This window comes from Montipora foliosa, chromosome 6, assembly GCF_036669935.1.
Source record: "Montipora foliosa isolate CH-2021 chromosome 6, ASM3666993v2, whole genome shotgun sequence".
Classification (NCBI taxonomy): domain Eukaryota; kingdom Metazoa; phylum Cnidaria; class Anthozoa; order Scleractinia; family Acroporidae; genus Montipora; species Montipora foliosa.
The window spans coordinates 11422626-11440862 of record NC_090874.1 but is presented as its reverse complement, the minus strand read 5'-3'; the positions used below and the strand labels follow the sequence as shown (position 1 = coordinate 11440862).

At 40.7% G+C, this 18237-nt stretch overlaps 2 protein-coding genes across 4 annotated transcripts in view; one reads left to right on the top strand and one right to left on the bottom strand.

The window, feature by feature from the left end:
• Nucleotides 1-9993, top strand: part of LOC138006680 (hephaestin-like protein) — a 22360-nt gene extending 12367 nt beyond the window's left edge. Inside the window, exons 8-14 of one of the 2 annotated variants that reach the window (XM_068853149.1) lie at nt 59-262; nt 2192-2441; nt 3331-3570; nt 4648-4873; nt 6576-6902; nt 7820-7988; nt 9546-9993. In XM_068853149.1, the coding sequence (XP_068709250.1) occupies nt 59-262; nt 2192-2441; nt 3331-3570; nt 4648-4873; nt 6576-6902; nt 7820-7988; nt 9546-9661 (1532 nt within the window). In that variant the 3' untranslated portion in view covers nt 9662-9993. The remainder of the gene's footprint in view (nt 1-58; nt 263-2191; nt 2442-3330; nt 3571-4647; nt 4874-6575; nt 6903-7819; nt 7989-9545) is intronic. The other variant, XM_068853150.1, reaches the window with a different exon arrangement.
• LOC138006681 (carbohydrate sulfotransferase 11-like) overlaps nt 9473-18237 on the bottom strand; it is a 12692-nt gene continuing 3927 nt past the window's right edge. Inside the window, exons 1-4 of one of the 2 annotated variants that reach the window (XM_068853151.1) lie at nt 17703-17967; nt 12821-12988; nt 11608-11666; nt 9473-10680 (exon numbers count right to left, since the gene is read on the bottom strand). In XM_068853151.1, coding sequence (XP_068709252.1) covers nt 9880-10680; nt 11608-11666; nt 12821-12917 — 957 coding nt within the window. In that variant the 5' untranslated portion in view covers nt 12918-12988; nt 17703-17967 and the 3' untranslated portion in view covers nt 9473-9879. Of the gene's footprint in view, nt 10681-11607; nt 11667-12820; nt 12989-17702; nt 17968-18237 lie in introns of those variants that run through there. The other variant, XM_068853152.1, reaches the window with a different exon arrangement.

Here is an 18237-nt window from a genome sequence, read left to right as displayed (position 1 = left end):
GATTCTTGATATTCTAAGTGTGTGTCTATAGTCATTTTGTTTAACATGGCATTTCTAGGGGACCCTGGCTTCAGAGCCAGTAACAACATGAGAAACATCAATGGCTATATGTTCGGCAATCTACCGGGATTGCGCATGTGCAAAGGTGACAATGTCTCCTGGCATTTAATCGGCGGTCCAGGCTTGGTACATACAGCTGCCTTTTATGGAAACACGTTTCTACGGAATGGTAATAACTTCGATACAATGGGGTTAGCCGAAGGTGAGTTCCACAAATCCCTGCATAATGGACAATAGTAGCCTGCGAACGCAGACGTATTTCCGGCGGTCGTTTCTCTTCAAACGACCGCTGGAAATACGTCTGCGTTCGCAGGCTAGGACAATAGACTTTTGAATGCGATTTGACGACCCTTGAAATTTAGGGAGGATGCCCGTTAATATTCTTTTTTAAATAATTGTTCATTTGAAGTTCGGGTTGCAGACGAAACAGAGAAGAGATCCTCGCACTTAGAGCGAGTTTCAATCGAGTGTCGTAAAACCAAAACCAAAGCAATTACTTTGGCCAATCAAAATAGACGGAGACAATCCAGTAAACCAATCAAAACTCGAAGTAATTACACGTAGCCGACACAAAGCGCGGGAAAATGTGCACGCGCGAGCCACGATTGGTTTTGGTTTCACTTCTGATTGGTTGAAAAAGTGGCGCGAGAACTTTGAACCAATCACTGATTGAAGTAATGCAAAACCAAGGTAATTATCTAATTACTTTCGACACTAAATTGAAAACCACTCTATATGATCTCTATATGGACATCTGAACACTGAATCAGGTGGCTTCAACGGGATTCGAACCCATGACATCTGCGATTGCACCGATTCTTTTTGTTACGCACAAATGAGCCTACATTCGGAACAAAAGAACCCGGTCTGGTTTTCATCTGAAGCAACGAAGTGAGAAAAGATACTAATAGGCCATTTCCGAGTTCTTGTCTGCCTCCTCTTCAAAGCGAGTCTAAGTGCGAAGTTTTTATGATGGTAATTAGTTCTACTTTACATATGAATAAAGACTAATTTACATAAGAAATACTTCGTACTTACACTCGCTTTGAAGAGGAGGCAGACATGAACTCGGAAATGGCCTATTAGCGACAAGTTGTCAAGGCTGTGCGATTTGCTTGGGATCATACTTGCATTTTTACCACGTGCTTGACATAAAAATAAAACGCAAGAATTATTTTTCACGCTATTGAACGCTGCTACGAATTTCAACAAGCAAATAAACAGAATAACAGATATTGCCCACTTAAGTAAAGCCCCAAGCTCGTCTAACTTCGCACAAGAGCTCAAACGACTAGTAGATTGGAGTCAAATCAAATCACTTGGAATTAAAGCAAATCTAATAAAATGCTGGTTTTTGGTGAGACGAGGAAACCAGAGTACCACGTTGAAAACCCTTTGAAGCAGTTCAGAGGACCAACAAACTCCACCACACATATCATGTTAGGAGGCAGTGGGTCCCAGTGGTTAGGGCGCTTGCCTTGAGGTCCGGGGATCCCGGGTTCAAGACACGTTTCTGACCACTGGTTGAATTTTTTCCTGCTGGTCCCTGGTTCAACTTCTCAGCTCCACTTGTAAATAGCCAACTAGCTTGCCTCCGGCCAGTTGGGTTTCTTAATGGCTGTTTTTGAATGTTCTGTTATGTAGTGATTGTGTTTCGTTGGCCCTGAAAAGCTCCTATGAGCATGTGGTCAATTCAGTACGTATTGTATTGTATTGCCAATCTCGACCCCAGAGCTCTTCTCTAGACCGAAGGAGAGAAGAGCTCTGGGGAACCCTGAAACAAAGTGTCTTCTCATTGGTTTTCGTGAAGAACAATCAAAAGCGTCTCTAATTAGTGCATTCATGTTAGCACGAGGAGTGAGCAGGCGCCGTAAGGCTCAAATAATTTTTGGCTGTAAGAACCCTACGGCGCATGTTGGGTCGACCCGAGGCTCTGGTGACGAGAATGATTGTATTGCATATTGAGTCCGGGAGTCGAACCCGGACCACATTGGTGGAATGCGAGGGACATAACTACTTCGCCAACCCCACTTTCCCAGATTACTTGGGCAGGTTGCACCTCAGTGCCTCGAGCCACTACATAGACGTTCCATTCCAAACAACTTTTTTGGACTTTGCATCTTCACTGCAGGGTCTCTTGCGACATTGCACATGACCCCTGACAACCCAGGAGAGTGGAAGTTAGTCTGTCGTGTAAACAGCAATTTGAAAGGAGGAATGGTTGCTAAGTATAAGGTCCACGAGAATTGTGGGAAAGTCACCAATGAAAAGCCGATGGAAGGGCGAAAGAGATGGTATTACATTGCGGCTGTTGAGGAAATCTGGGATTACACGCCCTCTGGAAAGGACATGATCGAAGGACTAGACCTTGAAAATAGCACGTGAGTGGTTGCTAAGGGAAACGAATTTGCTAAGACTTTGAGAATCCAAATAAAAATAAAATTCACTGGTTATAGCCCGAATACTTTACCACATTCTAATGATGATCTGAGCATCGATCTTAAGAGATTTTTTATTCTAGCTTTTGTCTGTTTTCGTTCAGTTCAGTACTCGAAGTAAATCCAGCTGCAGGTTGTCCCCGCTTCAAAAGCCGGGCAACTAAACCCTTGAATTACGTTACCCTGATAGATCCAGGGTTGCCCATCACGACTAAATGCACACCGTTTTGAAATGCAATCACATGGCGATGGAGCATGAGTATCCTTAAAAATGAGTATCCCACAGTTTTGGCTGGGTTTAAGTTTTTGCATTTCGATCTCAATTGCCTGCATGTTTGTGATATTGCCTCTCGCACTTTTATATGTGACAATGTTTTGTAAAAGCCACAGATACTAAAAAACATGGGGAAATCTCAGCTGCGGCAATTTAATGATTGTTAACGTCACATTACTGCTGAGTAGAATGCTGCTTATGTAATTCGTTTTCTATTTTTGGTCAAGTTGTCCGTTGTTTTTTCCTAGGGCAACCAAGCTTTTCATTTTACCAAAAGCTGGTCGCCCGGTTAACTTCTTGGTTGTCTGGGAAGACCGAACGACCCGATTTCGAGCACTGCTATTGGATGGGTTACACAAAAAAATAATAGGAGCAAATGAAGTGTGATAAAACGGGTCTGCTTGCCGTTCTAAACTTTGTTGGCTCTAAATGATTTCCTTCTTTTGAGGTTTGCAATTCACAAGAAAACCAGAATCTTAAAGTCTCTATAGTCGTTTCTAACCTCCAAACCGTTTAGTGAAGGATGTTAATAGTCTTGAATTCACTTTTTTGTTCTAGATTTGCAAGTCGTTACACTGTGCCAGGTCCTCATTTCATCGGACGAAGAAACAAAAAAGCAATCTATCGAGAATACACCGATGCAACATTCACAAAACGAAAACAAAGAAGCAAGGATGAGGAGCACTTAGGAATTCTTGGACCTTTGATAAAAGCCGAAGTAGGCGACATCATTGAGGTCGTCTTCAAGAATTTAGCATCAAGAGAGTATTCGATTCATCCTCACGGCCTATTTTACAGGTATTTTCGCAAAGACGCAAAAATAGAGTGGTTTTCAATTTAGTGTCGAAAGTAATTAGCGAATTGCTTTGGTTTATGATTACTTCACGCAGTGATTGGTTCAAAGTTCTCGTGCCACTTTTCCAACCAATCAGAAGTGAAACCAAAACCAATCGTGGCTCGCGCGTGCACATTTTCCTGCGCTTTGTGTCGGCTACGTGCAATTACTTCAAGTTTTGATTGGTTTACTGGATTGTCTCTGTCCTTTTTGATTGCCAAAGTAATTACTTTGGTTTTGGTTTTAGGACACTCGATTGAAAATCGCTCTAAACTAGTATCTTATTGTTATTCCTACACTCTTGTGCTATTTTAATAGTGGGAGAAGTCGAACAAATTCTGTTTAAACCTTTCACAATCTTTTACCTGCTAAGGCAGTGACGAAAGGACCTGTTTACTTTTGGTCTCACTTACAAGGCGTTTTAAATCTTGCATAATCAGTGCGCAATGTGAATCATTACCGTCTTTCCTCCTTGTCGTGCAACCACTCGACCTAAAATCTCAAGAGTCACATTTAATAGTTTTGCAATCACGCCTCCGCCGCCATGTTGGTGATGTAAACAAATGTAAATGAGAGGTTTGTTTCTTATTGTCTGGTTTTTCACTAACGACGCAAACAGTATCACTAGCAACCAACACCGGCGCATTAAAGCCTGGTTTTCACTAGCGACGCAAGCACATACGTAACCATAACAGCTCTTATTTCACCGTGAAAACGGGGTCGACGCGAGCATAAACACATGCGCAAAGTTCACAATATTTCTTTTCTTTTTCTTGCGCTTGTGCGGGCGTTCTCATGATACTGTGTGAAAACGAAACACGGCATAAGTTGCGAATAAATGAATCGAAATTTTTTGACTGGTCATCTTCTCGTAATATCGCGGATTTTGTGCAGCGCTAAGGCCTAAACAATGAACTAGAATATAGAGCAAAGAAACTTGTCGAGTTTCTAAACCATCGCCAGTTAATAGCAAGGGTTCAGCCTAATTATTAATTACACGAAATCACAAAATATTCCCGTAATTTCTTTCCGTTTTTAAGGAAAAAAGACGAGGGATCACAGTATAAGGATAGCACAACTGGGACAGATACCGCTGACGACGCCATTGCACCTGGAAAAATGTACAATTACGAGTGGGAGGTACCAGAAAGAGCAGGACCTGGGCCCAACGACACGGAATGCCTTTCGTGGGGTTATTTTTCAGATGTGAACCCAGAGAAAGATACCAACAGTGGACTTGTGGGACCTCTGGTCATTTGCAGAAAGGTAGCTATGCGTATATGCCGCTAAAAGTAGCGCTAAACGACTGATTTGGTCCATTTTAAAGAAAGCAAGGAGTAATCTTAAAACGGATCTTCCCGTTGATTGCTTCGACTTGGCTCCTGCATGGGGAGCCGTCAAAAGATGAGGGGTTTGGGCCCTAATAAGTTAGTTTTTCACCGAGAACCATTCGTCAATCAATATTTCGCAAAAGGCGAAACTATTCGCGTCTTTAGTAAGGAACTAAGCAAGATCGTCGAAAGAGGATAGAAACTCAATTTTTCTTCATTGTAATCTCGCTAAGGTCATTTTATTTAATCTTCTCCCTGGGCCCGGTTGTTCGAAAGCCGGAAAAATAAACTCAATCCAGGATTAGCGTAAACCTTTGTTTCATGTTTCAATTTTTTGGTGAAAGTTTCTTTTGCTTATGTTAGTTTTTCAAGATTGACTTCTAATGTAAAATTTTGCCGAATATCAGCATTTGGAATAAACTCCCTGGTTAATTTTTAATCTGGGATTAGAGTTAATCGGCTTTTCAACAACCGGGCCCAGATAAACATGCGCTGTGATTAGCTCCGGACAGTACGGCTTTCTAGGTTTGTTTTTGTCACAGTTCTGGAGTTCATCTACTACAAGATCTCGTTGAGATTGAAGATCATCGCAGATAATCATTCGCAATAACGAATAGAAAACCTGAATAATTCATCAGCGGGATTGAACGGTATTTAACCTGTAACCTATGCGATGCCCATACATTGCTTTACCAATTGAGCGGTCATGCATGCTATAACTGGGAGTTGGTCATACTTTAACATCGTCAGTTCCCACGGCCTGTTCCCGTCTGACCTTGTAGCTCAGTGTAGAGCAGCGGTGATCTAACCCAAAGGTCGTGGCTTCAATTCCCACCCTGGTCAGAGTTTTTCTCTTTCCTTGTGTGGGCCCATTTCCATCAGTAGGGCTAATGCTCACATGGTTCATATGTGGCAGATACTTAGAACTTCACATTACACTCTAATCAGTTAAGTCTGTTCAAATATAAGTGCTACACGGCCAACGTTTGAAAAAACGTATTCCCTCCTTGGTCATATTGTAAGTTCGTAAAAAGCCGATAGAGAGGATGGGCATCTGTACTAGTAGAGAAAACTGTTAAAAACTGTCTTCATGTTTTTGGGGGAAAATGAAGAAAAATATTAGTGAAAGATATATATTTTAGTTATATAGCTGCATCAAAATCCAATATCGCCAACAGATCTATTTTTTAATTAATTTTTGCCAATTGTCCAAATTTACAATAAATTGGATAGTTTTCCTTTTAACGTTAACTTCAGCCTTGAACAAACCGCCCAATTTGAGAAAAATCTGGATACTTTTCATCACATAAACGAAGAGAGCATGAGATGATCTCTTGCATCAACCAATCAAATGTCCAGATAAATAAAAGGTCCGAGTATTAGCCAATCAGGTTGCAGCTATTATTACTGCTATCAAACTGCTGTTTTCTCCAAAACAATCCTTGGCCTGCCAAATTGGACTCGGCCGAATTTGGCAGTCCTCAGAATTTTTCTCATCCAATTATAGATGACAGTCTGTAAGGATAATTAACATTCAGATCTTGGGAGTGAATTAAGCCTGAATTTCTCAGGCTTCCCTTTTCGTCACTGCTAGAGTAGCGTTCATAACTGGGATGATGACATTCGTCTTTCAATAGGGCACTTTAGACGACCAAGGCAAGATAAAGGGCGTCGATAGAGAATACGTTCTGTTATTCACTGTGTTTGACGAGAATGAGAACTGGTATCTGGACGAAAACGTGAAGAGATATCTAACTGACAAGAACCCAGGTCCTGTCGACCAGCTGAAGGCCATCTTTGACTTCTGGGAAAGCAACTTGAAAGGGACTATTAATGGTTACATGTATGGAAATTGTCCACGGCTGATTATGTACAGTGGAGAAAAGGTTGTCTGGTATCTTCTGCAAGTTGGTGGTCATACTGAAATGCACACAGTGCATTTCCATGCACAGAGCATCTTGTATGTAAGTGTATATTTGAATTTCTCTAGGACTTTTTTGGTATTGCATTACTACGATTCGTAATTTACATTGCGCTCAACAATTATTCGATTCTGATTGGACTGGTGCAGTACAATTTTACGGGGACCCCTAAGGGACGTACTGCAAATCAAAAAGCTGCTATACAAAAACATTTCGTGACATCATATCAGTGCTAGACCCCGAATTATGCTCCTCACCACCTCGGCCGTGGGAAAAACGACTACCAATTTTGTCAAACGTACGGAACTCATACGGCCAGTTAACGTGAAATACAAGTTGCTTGATGCTGAAATTTTACTTTTGAGGGATAAAAAAACTTGCAGGTTATTAGGGGCAATTTCATTCCGAATTGTGCTGGGGCTGGGCTCCTGGCTGGAGATAACGTGATTAACCCAAAAATCCAGCGCCACATTCTATGACAATCACACGTGAAAGAAAAAATCCTGGCTTTCGCGATACGTTATCGTATAATTACCGTCTTCCAGTGGTGTTGGCCGCTATCGCAATTGCCTTTTCCTCACGTTTTATTCATAAAAGATTAAAACTTTGTTGTCAGCATATTTTTGTTTTTTCACGGTAATCTAGAACGCCTTTTCCATGGAATTTAGTGGCTTTCGCATCCGGCGAGTCACGATCAGTTAGAGTTCGTGCTATAAACGGCAACACAGTATACTTTTACAACAATATGGAATTTTAAGCTTGTCAGCCCCTTCAGTACGGTTTGGTTAGGATGATCAGGAAACTGACCGGCGTAGCCCTAATAAACAATTTTTATATTGAAATCTCGTATTTAACTTATTGTAGTCAGAATTTCGGTTTTAGTTTCATGATCTTTAATTAAAGCCTCTCTAACCGCAAGATTATTGTTTCCTCCTCACAAACTTCGCATCACTGAACAGAAATCTACGTCATATAAACGTGGAGATGTTTACGACCTGCTTCCAGAATCCTATGCGACCGTGCTGATGATTCCACATGCTGTTGGGACCTGGCTATTGCACTGTCACGTGAATGTACATAACAAAGGCGGCATGAATGCCCTCTTCACTGTGATGGCCCCATTAACAGGTAAGTATTCATGGACTGAAATATCATACGTAGAAACAGAGTACATATGATTAGAACGGATAATGTATGAGAAAAAATCCCGTGAAATCTCACGCGACATTTGCTTACTTTTCACAATATGTTATTTCCAACCAATACAATGGGACAACACTGAGAAGACAGAAACTCAGTTGAAACAGAAACATAGTTTTCGTGTTTTGCCACAGATCTGTATTCCTGATCTATATCTGTTTAAGCACTGATTTCATGACGGTTAGCTCACCGATGATTGATGTGCTAACTACCTCTATTAAAATACTTTTAAAATGAGGTGTTTTCACACAAACAGTTAGCCCGGCAAGCGGATATCGTGCAAAAGGCAACCGAAAAGTTGGAAATCGAGTCGCTTCTCTCTTTCTTCTGAACTTTTTTCTTTGTTATATCACCTTGAAACTTACTTCACGTCATTTCATCACAAAAAGAACGGAACAACGTTTTCGTCACTGAGAACCGGAAAATCGAAAGGATTCGGTATTAAGGAAAGGAAAGGACCTTTATGTAAGTGTCAAGTCGTTCTAGCGCTGGAACGCTAATTGGGGATACTGTAAACTGAAATTAATAATTAACCCACATCAAGTCAAATTTTGGTTTTTGAGGAGAGGGGAAAACCGGAGTACCCGGAGAAAAACCTCTCGGTGTAGAGTAGAGAACAAACAAACTCAACCCACATATGACACCGAGTCTGGGCATCGAACCCGGGCCACATCATTGCCGGTGGGAGGCGAATGCTCTCACCACTGCGCCATCCCTGCAATCAGAACGATAAAGTGAGGAAAGAAGCACATTTCATTATTTGTTTTAGAATACATGAAGCTTTCCTATATTTGAACTGCGGAAAAGAAGGAAATTGAAGTCGGAAACTGGGATCATCGCATTTAATTGAGCAACTTACGGTGCAACTAAACTCAAACATTTTTCATCTACAATAATAACCTCCCCAACAAAAGAAAACGTTTACCATCAGCATTCTCATCTCAAAATTTACCTTTGTATCCGCCGGGCAAGATGCGCAAAGTTATCAACACTAGTAGTAATTTGGAGCCACGACCGTGATGTGAGAGGCATGGCTCTATTCTCGATGTTACGTCACAAACTGCTTTGCAATGCAAAATTTCTTTGAAAACAAGAATGCAAAGCAATTTGTGACGTAAAATCGAGAATAGAACCATGCCTCTTACATCACGGTCGTGGCTTTAAATTACTGCTAGTTCTGCCAAGTTTACGTGGCTTGCACGGCACAGAAAAAGCAAAATCCTCGGTAACAATGGTGACATGTTTGCTTTGGATGAGGAGATTTATATTACGAACGAAGAACATTTGAGTTTATGTGCAAAGAGGCCCGAAAAAATCTATCCTTCAACGGGATTGGAACGCATGACCATGAGATTTCGCTACACACGTTGAAGCCTCTTTCTTCGATTAGTCATGGTCTTAACTCTTTCATCCTCTGGGATATCAAACGCAGTTTTAATGTAACAAAGCAGTGTTGTGCTTATTTGATTTTTTTTTTCTTTACAGGCGGACCAAAACTCGATGAAACGCCTCCAGTTAGAGGAAGTGGGTCATTTTCGCAAACCTCTGTTATCCTTTTCTTTTTGTCTCTCGTATTCGTGATCATTAAGCCACAACATTGATCAGTGTACATTGATATTGCATACTATTCTAGGCTCACAGTTCGCCTTTTCTTGTAAGTAGGTACGAATTTGTGGGGATACAAAGTATGAAATATATCTCGCCTGGAAACGGATCACAGCATTCTTGCTATCAGAGCATGCACGCTGGTCCTTGCGAATGAGCTTCCTAATACCGCCGCACAAGCATCATTCACCTGTCATTTATTCTTCGACTTTCTTTAGCTTGGAACTGACATTTTGTACCCAAACATTTCAAAGTCATGCTGATATATTCTTTGTAGTATTGCAATATCATCTGCGGGTACCTCTGAATAAAAATGCTCTACATCGTCTTTGGTGGACGTATAACTGACAGGTGGAAAAGCAACGAGTCCTTCGACACCTGTTTCATGTAATATGAATCGGGCATCCTCCTCTAATGTCTCATAATGTCCAACGAAATCATAATTGATTTGACATGGAAAGCAAAGTCTGTAATATTGCCGCCAATGTTCATTAAATCGGCCTCCTTTGCGATTAGTGTCAATCAAATAACGAATAAAATCCGCGAAGTTGATGTCTCTCTCGGAGGTCCGCGCATTTGGATCACCTCCATATTTGCGTTCAACAGATCTCTTTATTTTTCGTCCATATTTTACGTAAATATTGTTCGATTTCTTGATGAATTTGTCCTTGAATGCTGACAAGAGTCTTGCATGAGGCTCGCGGACAAACATAAACTTGAAGTAGTTGTTTAAAATGTGAAGCACATCGGATTTAGAGTGATGACTTAACAAGTCAAACCGAAGGTCGTGTACGGATGTCTTTTTAAAACTGAGAGGGACTAATTGGGCCATTATTTTCTTCCAATTGGTACAAGCAACCTTTGGGACGTAGCAGTAGACGATTTTATGCTTTTTATCCACGATAAGGTGATTCAGGTGTCTCGGTTGCAAAGATGGCATCCCCTTCATCGTTTTACAAAAGGACGTTAGGTTAAGCTTTCGTTCTTCTTGCCTGGATGTCATCTTGGAAACAACCTGTAAAACATAAATTTAAAGTCCGATATCAATCTTGCAGTTGATTCTTCAAAGTTAGAACATTCTTATCAATCCTAACGAAATATGTTTGAAGCTCGAAGCATGGATTGCGGTCAGCACTGATGGGTGCAAAGCCATGGCAACCTTTAATGCTATGGCAACCAATGGGAGTTACAAATGCTTAGTGCCCACCGGTGAAAAAGTTTATCAACCAAACCAAAGGATTAACCTGATTTTTGTAATTGAATGGGACACGAAAAAGGCAACCTACAATAGTTGATTACGCTAGAAAGTGATGTAAATGCTCAAGAAAATAAAACAGGTATCTCCGAAGGAAAGAGAAAGAGCTAGAATAATAAGCATGATTTTCAGGCTCTAGGAGAACAAAACAAGAAATTCTATTGGTTTATTCTCCAGAACCAAAAGGCGATGGCTTTTTTCTGAGAGAGTATTTTGGAATACAGTCAGTCTTTGGAATATGAGTGCAAATATGGCTAAGCCATGTACATGGAAGCTATCGGAGTTTGGCAAACCGTCCGCATTTGTGTTTAAGCAATGAACGCCCACCTTTGGACTAAGCCTTATCCCTTATCCTTGAAAACGTTGGCCGCGCCTTCCTGCAACCAACAAGGTTGCAGGCCACCGCGGAGAACTGCGGAAACTCGGTTGAAACAATCCAGTCGCCTTTGGGCGACCGCTTAAACAAACTGCTTTAAGTTCGATTAGATGATTAGAAAATGAGTATTAAGCTTACGGAAAATGCTTAATTTAACACTTTTAATTTCCTATCTTCACCGGAAATCTTTTAGTGGATTGCTTGTCAATAAATCAAGACTCTCGGAATGGATCATTTGGCAACTTAATTTACATTTTACATTTTTGTCCCGTATCAATGCATGGAGCATCAGTGGCTCGGTTTTGTCGCACCTGTCTTTCTGGAACCTCTGTTTCTGAACTATTATCCATCCGGTTAACAGGAGCATGACCTGCCAAAAACAAAACAGCAGTTTCACGCACTTGGAAAGGTGTAATATTTAAAATATTATCGCTTCAAATGTCTGAGTGAATGCGCGGAGAGGCCGCACCTCTCCCGGACTTCCTCCCTCCAGTTTCTACTTGTCGGCGTTGACCAAAGTGAATCACGCTCTCTCGGGACACAAATGAGAAGCAGGAAAACTAACGTAGTGCGCATGCCTGATAATCTTTGTTTGGATTTGAGCCTGCGTTTTCGTCATCTCCATTTGTTCATGGAAGCGAAACCTTCAACGCAAGGGGTGCGTCATGAAAAAGCGGTATGTCATTCGTACAGGTGTTTAATCTAATCTTCGTTCACCGCTGAACGCCGAAATTTATGCAATAGGCCTCCTCCCTTTGGGGGCAGGCTGTACATTTGCCGTATACGTTTCAGTGCTTGGCAAAGTGGTTTTTTTTCCCCTTTTTCCCCATTTTTAGCTCGTGGAGAGCCATCGGGATGGTTGGCGAATCAGGCTGTCAGGCGTAAACAATGGAAAATTTGTAATCGATTTCTGATCGTCTCAAGTTAGGCAGGCGCATTCATGCATTCGTTAAATGGCCGTTAAAATGGCAGGCGCATTCATGCATTCGTTAAATGGTCGTTAAGAATGCTCTTATTCGGCTACCAATGAAAGACGCTCAATATAAGGTATTACAATGCATTAGTAACCACTCTATAGGCTTGATAATTCGCTATATCACCTCCCTGACGCAGTATCTTACTTACTCCACGAGCTTACCACAGGATACCTTTGATTTTGAAAACAGTTTGATTCAGTGATTTCATTTACAAGCTGTCAGGAAGGCAAAAGATAAAGAGACAAGCCCCTCTGAGTCTTAAGCGAAAAATATGGGTAATCAGCATTGGTAGTAAAGAGGTTGGGAAGCTAGGCTTTCAAACGATTAAGTTCACAAAAACAAATTACGGCCGGCCGATGTTATGTTATTTTGACGGGTGCTGAAAACTCCACTTCGACTATGACACAATGGTTTATATTTCCGAATGCGCATAGAGCTAAGGACTATTTGGAATCCGGCTTTGGGCGCATGAGTTAAATGGAATTTTCAATGCAAGACTCTCCCAGATTGCCTTTCACGGCCTCGCGACGTACAAGAGTGTCCTCACCTTTAATGTAATTTTTCTCTGTCGACAAAAACAGCCACAGAAAGGAGAACACGCCCAGCAGTCCAATGTAGCTCAATATTCGTCCTGAGCGAGTCATTCTGTCTAAAAACGCGGAGTTGCGTCAAAAGCTGCGCCTCTGCCTTGTATTGATTAAAGGTCACACGAAGCCTATGGAATATAAAAGAAAACGTTTCCTCTTATTTCGAACGCCCAAAGTATACCAGAAATGCACAACGTTTCGGGATCGTGCGCAGTTATACCAACGCTCTTTCGTGGTGAATAGCAGTTCGTTTCCCTGACCTTTCTGGCTGTACCTTAATCATATCGGAGTTTGGAAGGCCTGATCGCTGCACGAGAACCGCGCAATGTAAACCTTAACCCTTAACTATGGCAATAAAACTATACGTTCTCTGGTGCTTAGTATCAGTGTGACTTTTCAAATTCATTCCGGTTCGTTGCAGCTTCTACAGACTAGCCGGAGTTTTTGGAAACAAAGAACTATGCCGAAACTATGAAAGCAAACTAATGTAATTCTACATTTGGTCATTTCACCTTGCCAGAAGCTAACCAATCATTTTTCGTTCCCATGCGACAGCGCTTTGACTTTTCAGAAGGCTCCTGAGATCGATAAGGTTAATCGCCCGAATCTTCAATAACCCTATAAGCTTCCAAATACTCCTGCACTACTGATAAGCGAAACACTCTACTACAGTAGTACAGGGGCACCCAACGTCAATTTTCGGAAAATATCTGTTCGGAAGACGATTTGAGATCTAGAATTTTCGGAACATTTGTTGTAAAATTTCTTGCTTGCCTGCCTGTCCTAGGATTTTCGAACATCTAAAAAATGGCATAATTGCTTATTTTTAACAGATTTTTACCCTAAAAAGGTCACCTAGAATTTCCGGGAGCCTTTTTTCTGCCTAAAATTTTCGAAAAGATAAGTTTTGATCCCTCTAATTTTCAGATCACTAGACTTTCAGCTAGGAGATCCGAACAGATGACAAATTTTTAGGGGATAAAAATATGCCTATATCAACCGTTTAAATACTAAAATACGTTTAACAACTGTATTTTCAAGTGGTTTTGAACAGTATTCTCGTTGGGTGCCCCTGGTAGTATACGTTACTGGTTGGGTGCTGTACTGAACTTTCAATAAATTCTGAGATTCCTGTTTGACTTCAACACAAACTCGGTTTAAGTGCAGTTAATTTAAGGTTTCGCTATCTGCAGCCTAAGAGAAATTGTTGAATATACGGGCTATTTTACCTTTTAACCAAAATATAACGACACCAAGTTCTTGAGTCAAAAGTAAAGCCCCATGTCATGTCTTATTAAACGAGCAAAGCAGGAGTCGCCTTGCTACCGAACTCGACGAAGGAGAATTTTAAACTTAGAAGAGATTGTGTGTTTTTTCCATAGTTCAGGGATTTCAGGTCCAATCACTTATCTTGCCAACGTGGGTTTCACCAGTATATTTTCTATAAAACAAAGACTGAAGCCAAAATTTTACTGAATTACATTTGCTATGAAGAGACGACTCGTGTTTTCACCTAATTGTATCGTCTATTGATCACTCAACGTTTCATATGAAAAATATTCTTGGTTTTCACGTGACGTCATAAAAACTAAAAATAAGGAATTTGAGATTTTAGTTAGTTATTAGGACAGCTGAAGACTTGTCTTTTCACAAATTTTCAGTTTTATAGGGTTTTTCGTCTTGTGATAAAGCAAGGTTGAATTTCTAAGCTTTTGCGTGACACGATATTAAAATTTGCGGTCGGGTCAATGTAAAATGCAGACTGCAGACCAGGGGTAAAATGCAGACTGAGGTTATAATGTAACTGTTGAAAAAGCCCAAACCCCTTACAAATGCTAACCTTGGGCCTAATTAGGAATTAATATAAGTAAAAATTTTGTGATGAATTATATCTATAGAGAAATTATGAAAATTTGCAATGAAACATCTCTGTATATTTTTCAAAATATTTTGATTTCTAATATAACAGATCCAAATTTCGCCGTGAACTAACCTCGAATTATCCGCTTTGTACATATATGCATACAAGAGAATCAGTGACTTCGCGATTAATTAACTGCGAAATGTTCGTCTGAACATATTAGGGAATCAGTGACTTCGCGATTAATCAACTGCGAAATGTTCGTCTGAATATATGAGGGAATCAGTGACTTCGCGATTAATTAACTGCGAAATGTTCGTCTGAACATGTTAGGGAATCAGTGACTTCGCGATTAATTACTTGACTGCGAAATGTTCGTCTGAACATATTAGGGAATCAGTGACTTCGCGATTAATTAACTGCGAAATGTTCGTCTGAATATATGAGGGAATCAGTGACTTCGCGATTAATTAACTGCGAAGTGTTCGTCTGAATATATGTGGGAATCAGTGACTTCGCGATTAATTAACTGCGAAGTGTTCGTCTGAACATGTTAGGGAATCAGTGACTTCGCGATTAATTGACTGCGAAATGTTCGGCTGAATGTATAAGGGGATCATTTCCTTCTCAATTAGTTGCTGTAATGTTGTCATCCTCCTTACCGCAGATAACTCCTTTTTGTTTTTTCAAGGCGAAAGAAGTAGAGCTCTAGGCTGGAAAGCCCTTTTACTTGAGAGCCGTTGTCTTTCTAAAAGGTGACTGTAAGAGACTGCCTGTTTGTCGCTTAAAACTAGAGTTTGCTAGTTTTTAATGGCGAAAGAAATAGGGCTCCGACTTGAGGTGGTCTGAGACCTTGTGACCTTTCTATTTTGCGATTTAAGAGCGTCGGGTTTTTTAGTAATGCTTTGTCGCGTGTAGGAAACCAGTGCGTTCCCAGGGTTTGCTAGGTTTAGGCGGTTTCAAGTTTGAGGCGGAATTGAGGGTCTGACTAAAAACTCCTTGAGTCATTTGTCCTTCCTGCAAGCGACAATAGGAGCATTAGGTTAGAGGCTCGTTCACGTTGATCATGGTGTTTCTTGCAACCTGGTACAACGTTCTCTGCAGCGAACCTATCAGAAACACCATGATCAACGTGAACGAGCCTCTTTCCTAATGCTCCTATTGTCGCTACAGTGAGAAATAGGAAAAACATGAACATTTCGCAGTTAATTAATCGCCAAGCCACTGATTCCCTAATATATTCAGACGAACATTTCGCAGTCACTGATTAATCGCGAAGTCACTGATTCCTTCATATATTCAGGCGAACATTTCGCAGTTAATTAATCGCGAAGTCACTGATTCCCCTCAATATTCAGACGAACATTTCGCAGTTAATTAATCGCGAAGTCATTGATTCCGTCATATATGAAGATATATATTTCGCATTTAATTAATTGCGAAGTCACTGATTCCCTCATATATTCAGACGAACATTTCGCAGTTAATTAATCGCGAAGTCATTGATTCCGTCATATATGAAGATGTACATTTCGCATTTAATTAATTGCGAAGTCACTGATTCGTTTATGTATGTAGACGAACATTTCGCAGTTAACTAACTGCAAAGTCCTTCGCTTCTGTAATATGTATAGAGAGACATTTTTGCTAAATTTCATTTGTCTCTATAGAGTGACATAAATGCAAACTTTGCAATTGTAAATACCCCGGGTCTGCAGTCTGCATTTTACACCGATCAGGGAAGACCAGGTGAAGACCAGGGGTAAAACATGGCGTTACCCTCACTATTATTGAGAGCTAACCGTAAACAGTCTAACCTGAATGTTATTTAGGCCAAATTCAGGGTAACCGAATTTTCAATGCACAGTCTGCAGTCTGCGTTTTTCAGTGTCCCTTTACACTGACCAATTGCGGTCGAGAATGCTATCACGTAGGTTAAAAAAATGACTTATCCGCTGAGATTTTGCAATCTGAACAATCCTTGTATGAGAATAAGTAATCACATAGATCTCTATGAGCCCCAAGAAGACGACTACTGCCTTTTTGTAGCAAAACGCGATGACATATGTGTTTGTCAGCTTCCGGCCGCCATATTTGTGCCCCTGAGATCAGAGGGACACACAAACATGGCGTCTCGAAGCCTGATAAATTTGAGTAAAACATTTCTTCGAATATCTCCCGCACGAAACGTCGCACAGACTTGAATCCTTGTGAGACTGTTTGAATATTCATCTTCTTTTATCTCTTTGATTCTTGACTTTATTTGTTGAATGGTTTTGATGATCGTGTGACAGTAATTGTGAAAACCGGCAATTTGAAGGTGTAAAAATATTTTAAAAATTCGGAATTCTCTCACTGGTTGATTTGTTGAAATGGTGCAACTGCGACAGAACCGGAAGGGAGAGCTCGTTTATTACAAGATAACAGGTCCAAAAATAAAAATGATCCGTTTGCCAAAATTAAAAAGATAACGATCAGTTTCAAAATCGAGCAAACCCTTTTTGTCTTTCATTTGGGTGGGCAAATTCCGGAGATTTGCGAAGTTTTCTTCACGTGATGATGTTATTTTAACTCAAGTGTTTTGTTCCACTCGTCGGTCCTTGTTGTTGATAGCATCTTGTACTTTACTTGATTTGGTCAGTATTCTTAAAGCGAAATTTTGGCTGGCTGGAAGCTTAGAATTTTAAAACGTTTTCGCGGCTATGGACTTCGTTCTGGTCGCTGTCAGAAATGCGTAGGGGAACAATTTCGATCCTATGAAACAGAGTACTTCGAGACGACATACGTCCGATGTTTCGAACCATAAGCTCTTGAGTTTGAAAGGCCTGTCACGAGGACACAAGGAATATATAAACAAACTCAGCGAGAACGTGGACAGCCAGCACTAAGCATTAAGATACAGGCCACTTAGTTTAAGTGCAGATAGTACTCCATTTTGATGAAGCCTTGACAATTCCTCAACGATTTAGAAATCAGCTTACCTTGTACAGAAAATAGCAGAAAAGTGCGCCAGAAGACAGCTTGTCTGACCTGTGCAGCTTATCGGAGGTTTCCCGACAAATTAACCCATGAATATTCCACAAGGGCCAGAAGTGCTTCCAGGTTTTTTTTAATCGAACAGCTAAAACGGTTTTCTACTTGAAAAATCGAATTAAAACTAAGAGCTAAGGGGTATCGAGGGCAAAATAATCATGTTAATCCGATGTCGGATGAGAAGAACATAATAATGAAGAGCAGCTGGCTTGAGGGATCAGCTGATTGCAATCTCATTTGCAAGTGAAAGAGAAAGCGAAATTTGGTGTCGGGTTACCACGAAAAAAATAAGGCGGTCGAAGAAATTTAGTTTTGCCAGTTTTATTTCTTTATTTTTCTTGTGAGAATCTAATTTCCCCCTCCATTGACAAGATTTCAGTGGCGTTTCCGGTTTAAGGCAAGTGACAGACAGAATGTGTGCTGTCCTGAAGACTCCTGGAAAATTCTCTTATCCTAACTTAATATTCCTCTCTTCTTAAATCT